At 43.9% G+C, this 12,253-nt stretch overlaps 1 protein-coding gene across 2 annotated transcripts; it reads left to right on the plus strand.

Annotated features, from left to right (window-relative positions):
• Window positions 1-1,632: 1,632 nt before the first annotated feature.
• Window positions 1,633-10,419, plus strand: LOC125525830 (uncharacterized). 2 transcript variants are annotated; one of them, XM_048690835.2, is made up of 11 exons: window positions 1,633-1,869; window positions 1,947-2,018; window positions 2,928-3,023; window positions 3,113-3,188; window positions 3,278-3,364; window positions 3,469-3,545; window positions 8,929-9,021; window positions 9,200-9,337; window positions 9,505-9,610; window positions 9,741-9,949; window positions 10,037-10,419. In XM_048690835.2, exons 1-11 carry the CDS (start codon window positions 1,795-1,797, stop codon window positions 10,103-10,105), a joined length of 1,098 nt encoding a protein of 365 aa, XP_048546792.1. In that variant the 5' UTR covers window positions 1,633-1,794; the 3' UTR covers window positions 10,106-10,419. The 2 variants fall into 2 exon arrangements, with proteins under 2 accessions (XP_048546792.1, XP_048546794.1); XM_048690837.2 differs by lacking the exon at window positions 8,929-9,021.
• Window positions 10,420-12,253: the final 1,834 nt, after the last annotated feature.

The raw sequence follows: 12,253 nt of genomic DNA on the forward strand, positions 1-12,253 counted from the left end.
TGAAAGGAATTATGCATACGTTAACTTTCATGTGTTATAAACCATAAACTTGTGATGAAGGGATCTCATAGTATAACAATCAACTTAGGCCAGTTCAACACAAGTGTTCTTCTAACATTGTGCCCTCAAAATTGTTGGCATCCTCGTTACACTTAACTTATGCATGTGATCAGGAAAACAAAACCATTATGCAACACTTGAGCTAGTCCTAGAGGCGAGATTAGGAATCGATTTACCATTTTATTATTCGACACGTCTACATGAGTTTTTCTCCCGGCCTTGTGGTTATTGCATACTCTAGCACCATTGCAGTTATAGTGTCGAACATAAACAATATTATAAACTTGGAAATAAATAATAACATTGTAATTATTGCTCCTATGACATATTTCCATCACCGGTTTGCTGGCTATTTGACGCACAAAGATGTTAGATAGCCATAGGATAAATGGACCAAGACCAAAAGGCAATGCAAATGCTTTAGTAATAAAAAATATATTAATTAAACGGCTATAGGATTCTAAAAAAATGGCTATAGTGCTTGAAAATAAACTAATTGGGCATAAACGAACTTCGAATTGGATGGAGTTTTATATGTGGTGTCTCTAGACTATAGCACGACCAAACAAAAATACACTAGCAACTTTGGTAGTGTAGGGTTATCCACCTCTCATTTCACGACCAAAAGATTTTTGCTAACAGGATTGATCTCGCAGACGTAAAGAGGAGGATTCCTGCGATTTGAGTTTTGGAGTCTCATATACACGCGCATACACTCACCTCTATGAATACACGCACGTATACCCTACTCCTATGAGCACCTTCGAAAGATTAAGCCGGCATATCATCTTAAATTTATGAAGTCACCATAGACACCTCGTCGTCGACGCGAACGTCTCTTCCCACTGAATGCGCATCGCCGGAAATCCTGAAATAAATCAAAAAATAAATGCAAGTATCAAGACTTAAACCCTGATAGGCTGGGAATATCACAGTCTCTCTAACCATCCAACCACAGATTTGTTATTTGAGGGGAAGGCAAACTACAAGTTCTTTTTTTAAGGTAAGGCCTCCTACTTTTTATCTCTTGTGAGAAAGAGAGAGGGCACCATCTGAACCCAGGGGCATATGCACTCACTTTTCATAAAATGCATTTTAAACATGTTTTAAAATGTCAAAGAAATCAAAAGAAAATATCACGCATACATGTTCGCAAATATGTGTACGCAGCACAAAGTTTTATGAAAAAATGTCTTTTTGTTTTGCCTCCGCAAAAAAGACAAATTTCAGTGCTTCTAAATAGTGTTTCACAACATAATTTTTTGTCTTTTTTCACAGGCCACAAAAAAGTAATTTTTCTGTGAAACTTTATGCACGCACATAGAACATGGAGATGTACCCGTGCAATTTTTTTCCAGATTTTTTTAGAATTTAGAAATGTGTTTTTCAAAATGGGTTTATATGTAACCGGGTTCATCCATGCACTTCTCGTGAGAAAGAGGCAAACTACAACTACAATGCATCAGGTCACCCCGCCCATTCTTCGTTTCTGCCGCGTGTATCTCGACGGCCCATGAAGATCACATCGAAGTAGAAAGGAAGCCCAAAGCCCACCAATAATAACAGGTCGGAACGTGCGCGTCGTGTCCTGCCTTTCCTCAACCTCCGAATCTACTCTCTTGTCTATGCAGCTGCTTCCCCTATCTATTTTCTAGAGGGAGGGGGAGAGAGGGACAACCAAGATCCAAATCTTGGCCAGCGACTCGATCGGATCTCCAGCCGACGCCGGCGACCATGGCTCGCCATCACCTCCTTCTCTTCCTCCCTCTCCTCGCGCTTGCCTTCTCCTTTGTCGTCGCCGCCCCTGAGGTACCCAACTCTTGCTCTCTTAGCAAATCCTTTATCTGTTGCCCCCTTACGATGGCTCCATCCGTATGCTGCCACAGAGACAGGGAGATGCCGCGGCCTTCATCGATGGCGCATCGCACCGCTACCTGAGGGATCAGCCAGAGGACCAGGTTCAGTCCCCAGTCATCCTCTCTCTTTCTCGGCGGACCAATCTGTCGCTGCGTGCCACCAAGTTCAAACGACTCTTCCAGCTAATCCATACCGGATTATAGTTTGTACTAGTTCGTAGCTTACACATGTACGTAAAAAATACCAGACGACCATTGAAAAAACAAATACTAGCTGTTACAACGCGATATGATGCATTTACATCGGGGCTTAAAGAGAGCCAATAAAGCCAGTAATAGATCGTCAACTACCCAGCCATTTATGTCATCCCATCTACTCGTTCTCAAACAAGAAAGTTAAGCACCTACTCTCCATGGGTGCTTAGAGTATGGTTAATAGTATAGTGAACAACCGGCTATATGAAATTATCATGTCAGCTATAGCCAACCTAATAGACAACACTAATAGTAGCTAGTTACTAAGTACTTACTACTTTATTAATATATGACCCACCCTACACTTTCACAATGTTTTTTGGAGGCCTTGCTGCAGCTGGCTGTTAATCTACAGCCTGCCTCCCTTCTCTCCCCTCTTCTCTCGCGTCCATCTAACTCAACAAAAATACAATACTTTAATCCTTAAAGCCTACTGACTGTATCTTATTAGACTTGCTCTTAGATGCATAACAACATTTAGTCAGAGGTACCTAAAATTAGCACCTTATCAAACCTGCATGGCAAGAAGCAGTTTATTGCTTTGTTTGCTACAAGCACCTGCGTCCATATATGCCCTAATAGCACTTTACCCTTGCTTTTACCTAACTGACCCCCCCCCCCCCCCCCCCCCCTGCCGCTTCAAGAGTGAAGGCAGTGGTGGTTACCATGACAAATCAACCTTAGTTGTCGTTTTTATTTCATTCCTCTCCCACGGGGCAGTATGATCTCATGATATGCCTTGTCATGCTACAACAGGCCACGTCCATGTCACTTGGTGAAGTTTCTGCAGCTGTTTCTGTCTTGCTTGGTTTTGCACCACCTGCCATTCTTCCTGCACCTTCTTCTGCAAAGGTTATTTAACTTTTGTGGTTTAGCTAGCCTTTGTGTGCATTGTGCTACTCTATCTAAGCTATGCAACCTTTGTCTATATTGATTTTCAGTTAAACAAGCTGCTACTCCCAAACCCATTTGACAGACCTCGTTCTGTTTTCTTGATGCAACTTGATGGATCCCATGGTATGTTAATTTGCTGGGAATGATTTTATCAGAATTATTCATGCATTTTGATGTAGCCACTAATGTTGTCTCTCTTGATCGTATATCAGACTATGTTGATGGCTTCATATCTGATGCCGGCAGTATTTACAAAACCAAGATTGATGGTGCAAAAAGTGCTGCTATAGAGCTTTCAGGTCTGACTAATTCCTGAGCATGTCCCTGCTTTTGGAACTTGGATGCCCCTACTTCTGTATCTGCCTTGTTGACACATAAGTATCATTGATCATGTACCTTGCAGATAAGGATGAATTGATTGTCATTCGTTCGGATGAATCTTCTGGATTAGATGTTCTTGATAACGAACTCGCCAACTTGGTAAGTACTAGCTAGTTGCCCATGCATTGCAACGGGGGCATACATATTCTAGTGGTTCATTACCAATCATGTTCGACATAAATCTTACACCTATCATATTCTAGATTTTGCTAAGATTTTATTTGATTTGAGTATGGGTATGGGAAGGAAAGTTTTGATTCAGTTGAGGTTTGAGGTTTTGGTAAGATTTGATTTGATTTGGGTATGGGTAGGGGAAGGCAAGGAAACTTTTGATTTAGTTGTGGTTTTGGTAAGATTTGATTGAGTTAATGTAGGAGATGGAGGAGGGGAGATCGAGGGTAGGGGGAGTTGGACGTACATACGTACAATCCCCAACTCCCCTTTAATAGTAGAGATGTACTATTTCGTTAGGAGGAAACTAGTACCCCCTCCTTCCCGATATGTTAGGCGTATTAGGAACTGCATGCAATTCCATAATGTAAGGCGCACAGTTGCGGCGTCGCTAACGATAGCTAGTTTTCAGGAAATAAAAAAAATACGACGACGACCCTCTCTTGCGGTTAGTTCCCACGAGCACCCACTCGTCTCTCTCTCCTTCAAAATTTTCTCCCCATGAATGACCCACCTCACTTGCCTCCCCCGCGCAATTTTCTCCTGCGTGAAGAACGCCCAGCACACCATTTCTCCTTCCGATCTTTCCCACCTCGTACAGACATCAATCCATGGCCAGGCCCCTCAACGGCGGCGGTGTTGGCGATTACGCTCCCGCCGGCAAAGGAGTTACTGCCCATCTTGCCGCCGACGATGGCATTGCTGTGCAGCTTGCCGCCGATGAGGCCGGTCTCGTGCGCGGCCGTCCCAGTACGATGGGAACAGGCAACCACGATACGGCCGGCTCGAAGCTAGCCCGACCAGCTAGACGACACGGAGGTTGGACGTCGACGGGGAAGACCGGGACCTGCGATGACCACGGCCACGACGACGGTGTCCGCAACGGCGATGGTGATGAAGCAAGAAAACATAAAGGACAGGACGACGCTCTTGGCGGCGGGTACGGCGACGGACTGGGTGATGGCCGCATGATCTGGGAGGACTATATCAACAAGGTCAACAGTGCGCACGAAGTTAACTCGGATGACGAGACCAACGATGGCGAATGTGTCGATGAGCAGGACATCACTGTTGAAGGAGCCAATGATATGATCAACGGAGATGAAGAAGTGGATATGAGCTATGTCTATGGCGTCCTAGAATCTGAGGGCATGAAGCTATGGATGTATGTGCCAGACACATATGCTACTCAGGTACCGGATTCCCTTGAAGATGTGCAGGTTGAAGCAGAGAACGAGCTGACGAAGCAGCAAGCTATGGACGTCGACCGTGCGGACAATACCGAGGTCTTCGAATAGCAACAGTATGTGCCCGAGCATGATCAAGATAGCCAAGTCAGGATCTCATCGAAGAGACAATAGGAGATGATACTTTACATCTTCCCAAAGAGTGGTACTCCAGTATTGAAGGTAGCCAAGTCCCGGATTTTCTTGAAGACTTGAGTGTTGGTGCAGAAGATATGTCAGCTCAAGAAAGTTTCGAGGTTGAACAGGACATCCTTGCAGGAGAGAGCCAACCACCGGACTCCCTCGAGGAAATTGAAGCAGAGGTAATAGCTTCGCTAGGAGTGGCCGGAGAAGAGCAAGGTGAGGCCGAAGCAGAGCATGATGATGGCAACGAAGGACACATTGAGCCTGAAGAAGGGCATGACAATGCTGAAGAAGAACTAGGTGAGGGAGAAAAACCAGAGTCTGCCGTACGGAAGGACATGCTCAAAATTATTTTGCCCCTGTACTTTGAACCTTATAGATTACCTATTGAAACTGGCTTTCACCTTACATTACCTAATCCGTGTTAGATTTGTTCGGTCCCCTAGCCTGAAATAGTATGAACATTTATCTTTCTGTAACATGGTTTACAAATCAGAGTTCATTTTTTTGCTTATGATGGAGTATGTTTTGTAGCCTTTGTGAGTAGCCCATGCGTGCTATTTTTGGAGTAACACATGCTACATTTACAAATTCCCTCCCCTGCACTAAGATCCTTTGAGTCAGTTTGGTACATGCATGGACTGGCTCCATGCATGGCCTGCTAGTACTGCCAGCATGAATTTTTTGACACAAGGAAGCTAGGAGCAAGACAGTAAAGACCAAGAACTCCACGATTACTCCTGAATTAAAGGCTAGCACTCTGATTACATTAAGTGCACAGGATCTTCTGACAAGAAAAATGACAACACATCAAACTGAAGCAAATCACATTAGCAAATCTGATTACAATACTCACAAATAAGTTTGCAACTCTGATAAACACACACTGAGCACCTGAACATAACAAATTGTCCGACTTTAGCAACAAGTTCGTCTACGGTTTTCGGAGCTGACTTCTGAAACATTGCTTGCATACCCTGCAATAAAAAACAAGATCCATAATGTCTTCAGCAATATGTTTGTGTTTGCTATTCATAGCTGAATTCTGGAATATGGATTTAATACCTGAAAAAAGACCAAGATCCAAAGCATTTAGATCAAGAGAATTGGGTGGCTGGTAGATCAGTCTTATGTCAAACCCATCTGCAGTTGCTGCTTCTTTAAACACAACATCATTGACATCAATATGGGTTTTGGCGTTGTCTTGCTGGATGAAAATAGGCTCCCCAAATTCCTCAACCAGCCATTTCTGTTTAATGGCAGGCAGGAGCAGGACCTTGTTAACAAGAAACTCATGGCTATCATTCTTTGCGACAGATATCATTGCCTTTGTGATCATGGTACCAGCACCCCTGTGCTTGACCTCTTAGAAGGCTCTCTAGTTACAAATGGAAACATTCCAATTTTCCCATCAAATGTGCATGTCCCAGGTGCATCAAATCTAGGCCTCGTAATTGCTACAAGGAACATCACCTTCGGAATAAATCCTTTGTTCCTAATGCCCCTTTTAGGCTTGTCCTCATCAAGGGCCAAGTAATATTTCTGACATCTTCTAGTCATGTAGAACCACTTCTCATCGATATGCACCGACGCCCTCTCATGTTTTCATCAGTCAATGTTGGCTTGATATCGTTCGTGTCACGCTTGAATTTGCCTTCCTTAAACCTCCTGTGTAAGGTGCTCTTTGCAAAATTCAGCTCCTTGGCTAGGTCATGCAGAGTGGTCCTTTTCATCACTGGAATTGCAGTAATATCATCTGGGTTGATTTAAACTTTCTTGCGGCTACAGTGCTTTGCCCTCTTGCTAACAACAGCATTCACCCCTCCACCTCTCTGGCCTTTTTTCCCAATAGAACAATGCTCGTGCATTGCAACGGGATATAAATATTCTAGTACGTTAACTTGTGATTTACCTTTCAATAATAAAGTGATACTGTAAATAAATGTTCATCAAATTCTGACCGTGAATTACCTTATGTTTTGATTAGAAGTTTGGTAAGTTTAGAGTGGAATTGGTTCAGAAGATAAGTAAATTAAGGTGATGGATTATCATATACATGGAAGGTTGGATGAAGGGGTGGTGAGAAGAAAGGTGAAATGGGAACCTTATGTTATTTTTAAGTAGTAGAGATAACGCTGCACACATCTCTGAGAAACACCCATCTGTGCTGCCACTTGTAGTGAAACACCTCGCTTCAATATGCCATGAGTACTCCTATCCAAAGGCATGCTGTATATAGTCCTCCTTTCATTGTCTGTGCACCATTTGCGCTTCCTCTGATCTGTGAGACAAGAAAAAATTTACAGCATGTCAGGCAACAAGGTGTGTAGCTATCACAAGTCTACATAAACTTGGATGACAAATGACAATGCTGGATGCACGTGTACTGTACTCTAACTCTATTCACACGATGCCAAGTGCTAGTGGGCAACAGCGAGACACGATGATAAACGACGCCGACAAAGGCAGGCTAGCGCAAAAAGGCCCTGCTTGATTCCATGCAAAAATAATTGATAACCTAGTAGATAACCGGCTTGAACTACTACTCTGCTAATCCTATTTGATTACAAATTCTCAGTGTACATGTGCTTATGCCAACAAGGAACACTGATCAATTCAATCATGAAAAAGAATTAAGGAACCCACACAATTCTGCACCTGAATTACATGCATTATTTAAACACGCTGTAAAACAACAATCAAAAAGTGATGTATGCTTGAAAGAAACGTGGCTGCACTCAAGCCTCAAACTGAAAAGAATAGGTTTCGTACACTTACTCGGACCTGCGCCACCTCCTTCGCTGTTGCCATGTTCTCCGGCGCCCTGCTCGATGTTGCCATTCTCGCCGGTACCATGACCGCCGGTGTCATGCTCACCTTTGCCATACCCTCCATTGCCATGCGCGTTGTTCCCTTGATCCGAGTTGCCGTGCTCGTTGTTCCCCTGATCCGAGTTGCGGTGCTCGTCGCTGCCATGAACAGTGGCCATCGTGAATGATGTGCTGCTCGGCGTTGCTCTGTCCAGGCTGAAAGTTATGCCAATTTCCCAGCCAGCCTACGCCGTGCCCAGTCAGGCCTGGTCTCCGGCGACCATGCCCGGCATCGACATGGCCGGGGACATAGCGTCCAAAAACACCACGTCTGATGAGGCGACGGTCAGCATGCACGCCAACATGGCCCTGACCGGCAAGGTCTAGTGTGCGTCCGATGCCGCCGATTCGGACATGCAGGCTTGACGTGTGTCCACCTCCTCCAATGTGCGCCTCTCCGCTAGCATGATTTTTACAGTGGTTTCTGTGAGCATCGTCAGAATCTTCTCCCTCGCCAACGTCTGTTGATGCAGATATCGTTGAAAAATTAGAGATTGACAGTACTCCTGACATTCAGATCGATAACTAGGCAGAAACAAATCCATGTGAGGAAACTAACCTTCGTAGGTGTCAGCCCATAGCAGATCATTGTTGAGATCAATGACAGGACCAGTGTAATTGCCATTGTCATCCCATCTAGGCGGCAGATTCAGGTCAATTTCCACCATGTTTACGAAAGCATACAGCAGAGAGATCTCTACAGCAGAGGGAGAAGAAGCACAGGGAAGAAGCAGGGGGAAGAAAGAGAAGTTAGTGGGGAGCGCTGTAAGTCACGATCGATGGTTGAGGAGCTTTCCAAATTTGAAGTTTTGACGGCCGGCGCGGGAAAGAATTGGCGGGGCGAGTTGGAGGCAATCTGAGTTTGGGATTGGATCGGTCAATCAAGACTAGGTCAAAGGAGATCATGCGTGTGCCTGCCTCTCTTTTTTTTCCAGTCGGGGATGCATCCCTTGTACGACGGCCCCTGTAACAAACGATGCGCTAATTTTCGTGCAAATTCCTAATATGCCTAACATATTGGGAAGGAGGGAGTACAATCTAGAAACTAAAAGTAGAACAATTTTTGTGCAGGCAACCTGGTTGGCGGGATCCTATCAGAAAGCTGATAGCAAATTAAACATTCCCTTGAAGAGTGGAAACAGTCTTACTTTGTTCCTCACTAAGGTTAGCATCGCTTCATCATCCATTTGCATACTAACATGAACTTGGTTTCAAAAGAACATAACTCGTCTGATGATGCATTGTTTTTCTGTTAAAATTGGATAAGCTCACTTCCTAGTTTGTGCAAAATTGACCACTAAATTGTAGGCATTTATTTAACTGCATTTGCATGTCTACACAGGAAGCAGACGTTGAATTTGCATCCAGCTTGATCTCCCTTCTTAAAACCATCGAAAGGGGTATTCAGGTTCACGAAGATTTCTCAGGAGGCATGGTGAGCCCTGCAGAGTTATTAGTATGCCACTTCACGGGCATTAAGGTAATTATAAACATAAATCTTTAGCCGCAATTTGAATATCCTTATTAACTGTGCACAGCAAAATATTCAGGAGACCCTGTCTCTTCCTTGCCCAGATACCCTTGATATAAGCACATGACTCCCCTATGTTAGTGATATAAAGTTACTAATTTGACCGGTTTATTTAGGCTCTGGAAGATGAATATGGTTCCGCAGAAATTGTTAAGCAGGGAGCTGAAGTAGTTCAGACAGCTCTCACAAAAGCATTTGATCAATTGCAGGGAGCATATAATGGTAAATTACTTTGTGCGGTTGATTGTTGACTTGAAACATAACCTTTGCAATCAGTACACTTGTTATATTTGCAGAACACTATTGACAGTTGATTTTTTTCTGTTTCGACATTTATGATGTATTAATATAGGAAAAATTGTTGGACTGGTAATATCCGCTAAGGAGGCTTCAACATCCTTGGCATCCATCATCGATGCACCGTCTTCATTGCATATCTCAAGACGGCTTGCAGAAGCATCTAAAACTAATGCTACAGCTTCTATAGCTGCTATATATCTTGTTAGATTGAGTCTTGCATGGATTACAGGGATCATCCTTCTCGTCTCAACTCTCATTGGGGTGAGCATGCTTTCTTGTAGTCTTGTCTATTATTGATCAACTTTGGCGAAATGCAATCTATGACAACACCATGTGCTGATTGTGCAGATTTGCTTGCTCATGAACATGCCGCTTACGAGGGACACACTCCTATATTCAAATGTCAAGATTGATTAGTTTGTGCTACATACGAATTTTCACACGATGACATGAAAGTTTTCAACAGTCATGCTTGGTTTTTCCTTTGGATCCTGGGGTTTACAGTAGGAACGTGAGTGTGGGCTTGCTGTTCATGCAGTGTAGCATAAAAATACTGTTGCTATGTCCTTCATTTAGAATCATACTGCCACTGCCTGTTTGGGCTTCTCATGTTTTTCCGTAAATAAATAACAATATTCGAGTGGGGTTTATTTTGTTAATATCGGTCATGATTGTATTGTTGCAAAAAGCAGTATCTGAATAAATTCGCCACTCGAATATTCATTGGGATATATTTTGTCTTCATATATGACGTTAAATGATTTATTGAGTTGAAATTTCATATAAATTGATTAATCATATGTACTGCAAGAATAGGGAGCATACTGCCATGTTTTGATCAAAATCCGGATCATAATTGTTGTGATCGATGAATCATGGGCGATATTCTAGCCTGGCTGTGGCACTATTGATCTAATGAAGTTGCCAACTCTAGCTAAGCATGCTATATCTTTGAATTCTAGTATTTGGCTGTAATAGTTTTCTATGGAAATGTGCGCCCCTGTTTTTTTATCCTATATCCGGAACACTTTTAAAATTAGTGAAGACTACACATATGGCCGTGCGTTGCAACAAGAGACCGCAAGGCACGCGGATCATAGGATCCTATGCACATAAGATAGCATTGCGGGCCCTCTTTTTATACCATTAAATCGCTCCTTTTCTTCTTCCTCCATCCGTTATCTCTACCTCTCTATTTAAGCTTGCCGATATATGTGCTTCACGACAGAGCAAACGCAGGTTGCTATGAATCAGGGGTAGCCAGGTCGATAAACTGGGTCATGAGACACAGATTGTTGATGACAATAATAATGGACCGATTGATAGTATAGGGTAATTCAAGACGGTAGTTTGGAACATGAAACATGATCCCGAGTCAATTGTTCTGGGTGAATAACACAAACTTTAGATTAATAGTAGAACATGAAGAAATAACATTATTCAGTGTTACTAATGATGCCATAGCCTGAACAGAACTTATGCCATGCAACTTGACATCATCGGTCAAACATAGTATGTGTGCTACATATACTTTCGATGACTGTTTAGGCATCTGGATAGTGAGGATTGCTTGCATATATGTGAAACCATGTTTTTTTATATTAGTGGACACTAAAACATTCACAAGCTTATTGTGAACCTAAAATACTTGAACACGTCACTACTTTATATTCGACTAGTAAAAGGCATGACAATAGTAATACAAACTTTTTTGTTAAAAAGCAGCTGCACAAACCTTGCATATTTCAAAGAAAACTAAATTTCATCAAGTTGGAAGTGGGCGGCGTTTCTAGATTAAAGTCGAACCTGAAAGCTTGCGTCGATGGATCCCCTTTGTTATACTTCGAGTTGTAGACGGATCACTCGCTTTGCTTTGAGTCCTAGACGAATCGGTCTTTCACATGAAACATTGTTATGACTGGTTTAGCTTACGGCCGTAGAAGGCCCATCGCGCAATCTTAGCCCATAAGTTATTTTAGGTTAATTTGTATGCAAGTTATCTAGATTATAAATATATGCTGTAAGACTCTTTTTGAGATTAAGCAATAAAAATATTATTATCCCTATTGCCCAGCTCCCAGAGGATCCGGAACCCTAGCCGCCGCCGCCATCTTCCTCCTACGCGACGGTGCCCAGCCGCCGGCGCGCCCGCTCATCACCTCGCCCCGCTCCATCCTTCCCCTACAACCTACGGAGCAGGTCCAGTAGGATCCCTGGTTCTACCAATTTGGTATCCAGAGACTTGGTTGCGATCATATGATCATCATCATCCACGCCAACGCTGCCCGGCGGCACCACCGCCCCGATGACCACTGCCCCGATGACCACTGCCGGGTCCCCAACGCCGCCGGCCCCGATCACCTCCGCGCCGCCGGCCCTCGTCACTTCCGCGCCGCCGACAACCTTCGTCTTCACGCTGGAGGAGATGACCAGCATCCCGCGGGACCTCGTGACGGCCGTCCAGGGCATCTCCCTGTACCTGACCAGCCCGTACACCACCCCGCCGGCTGCGCCCCTGCCTACAGCCACCCGGCGACGCACTGGCCGATCCAGGCCGCGTCTGGC

Source organism: Triticum urartu, chromosome 7A, assembly GCF_056163025.1.
Source record: "Triticum urartu cultivar PI428250 chromosome 7A, HENAU_Tu73, whole genome shotgun sequence".
Classification (NCBI taxonomy): Eukaryota; Viridiplantae; Streptophyta; class Magnoliopsida; order Poales; family Poaceae; genus Triticum; species Triticum urartu.

Coding starts and splice junctions, on each gene's coding strand:
- LOC125525830 (XM_048690835.2), top strand. CDS start 1,795: ATGGCTCGCCATCACCTCCTTCTCTTCCTCCCTCTCCTCGCGCTTGCC. Junction 2,019..2,927: donor GGGATCAGCCAGAGGACCAG/GTTCAGTCCCCA, acceptor ATGCTACAACAG/GCCACGTCCATGTCACTTGG. Junction 3,024..3,112: donor CTGCACCTTCTTCTGCAAAG/GTTATTTAACTT, acceptor ATTGATTTTCAG/TTAAACAAGCTGCTACTCCC.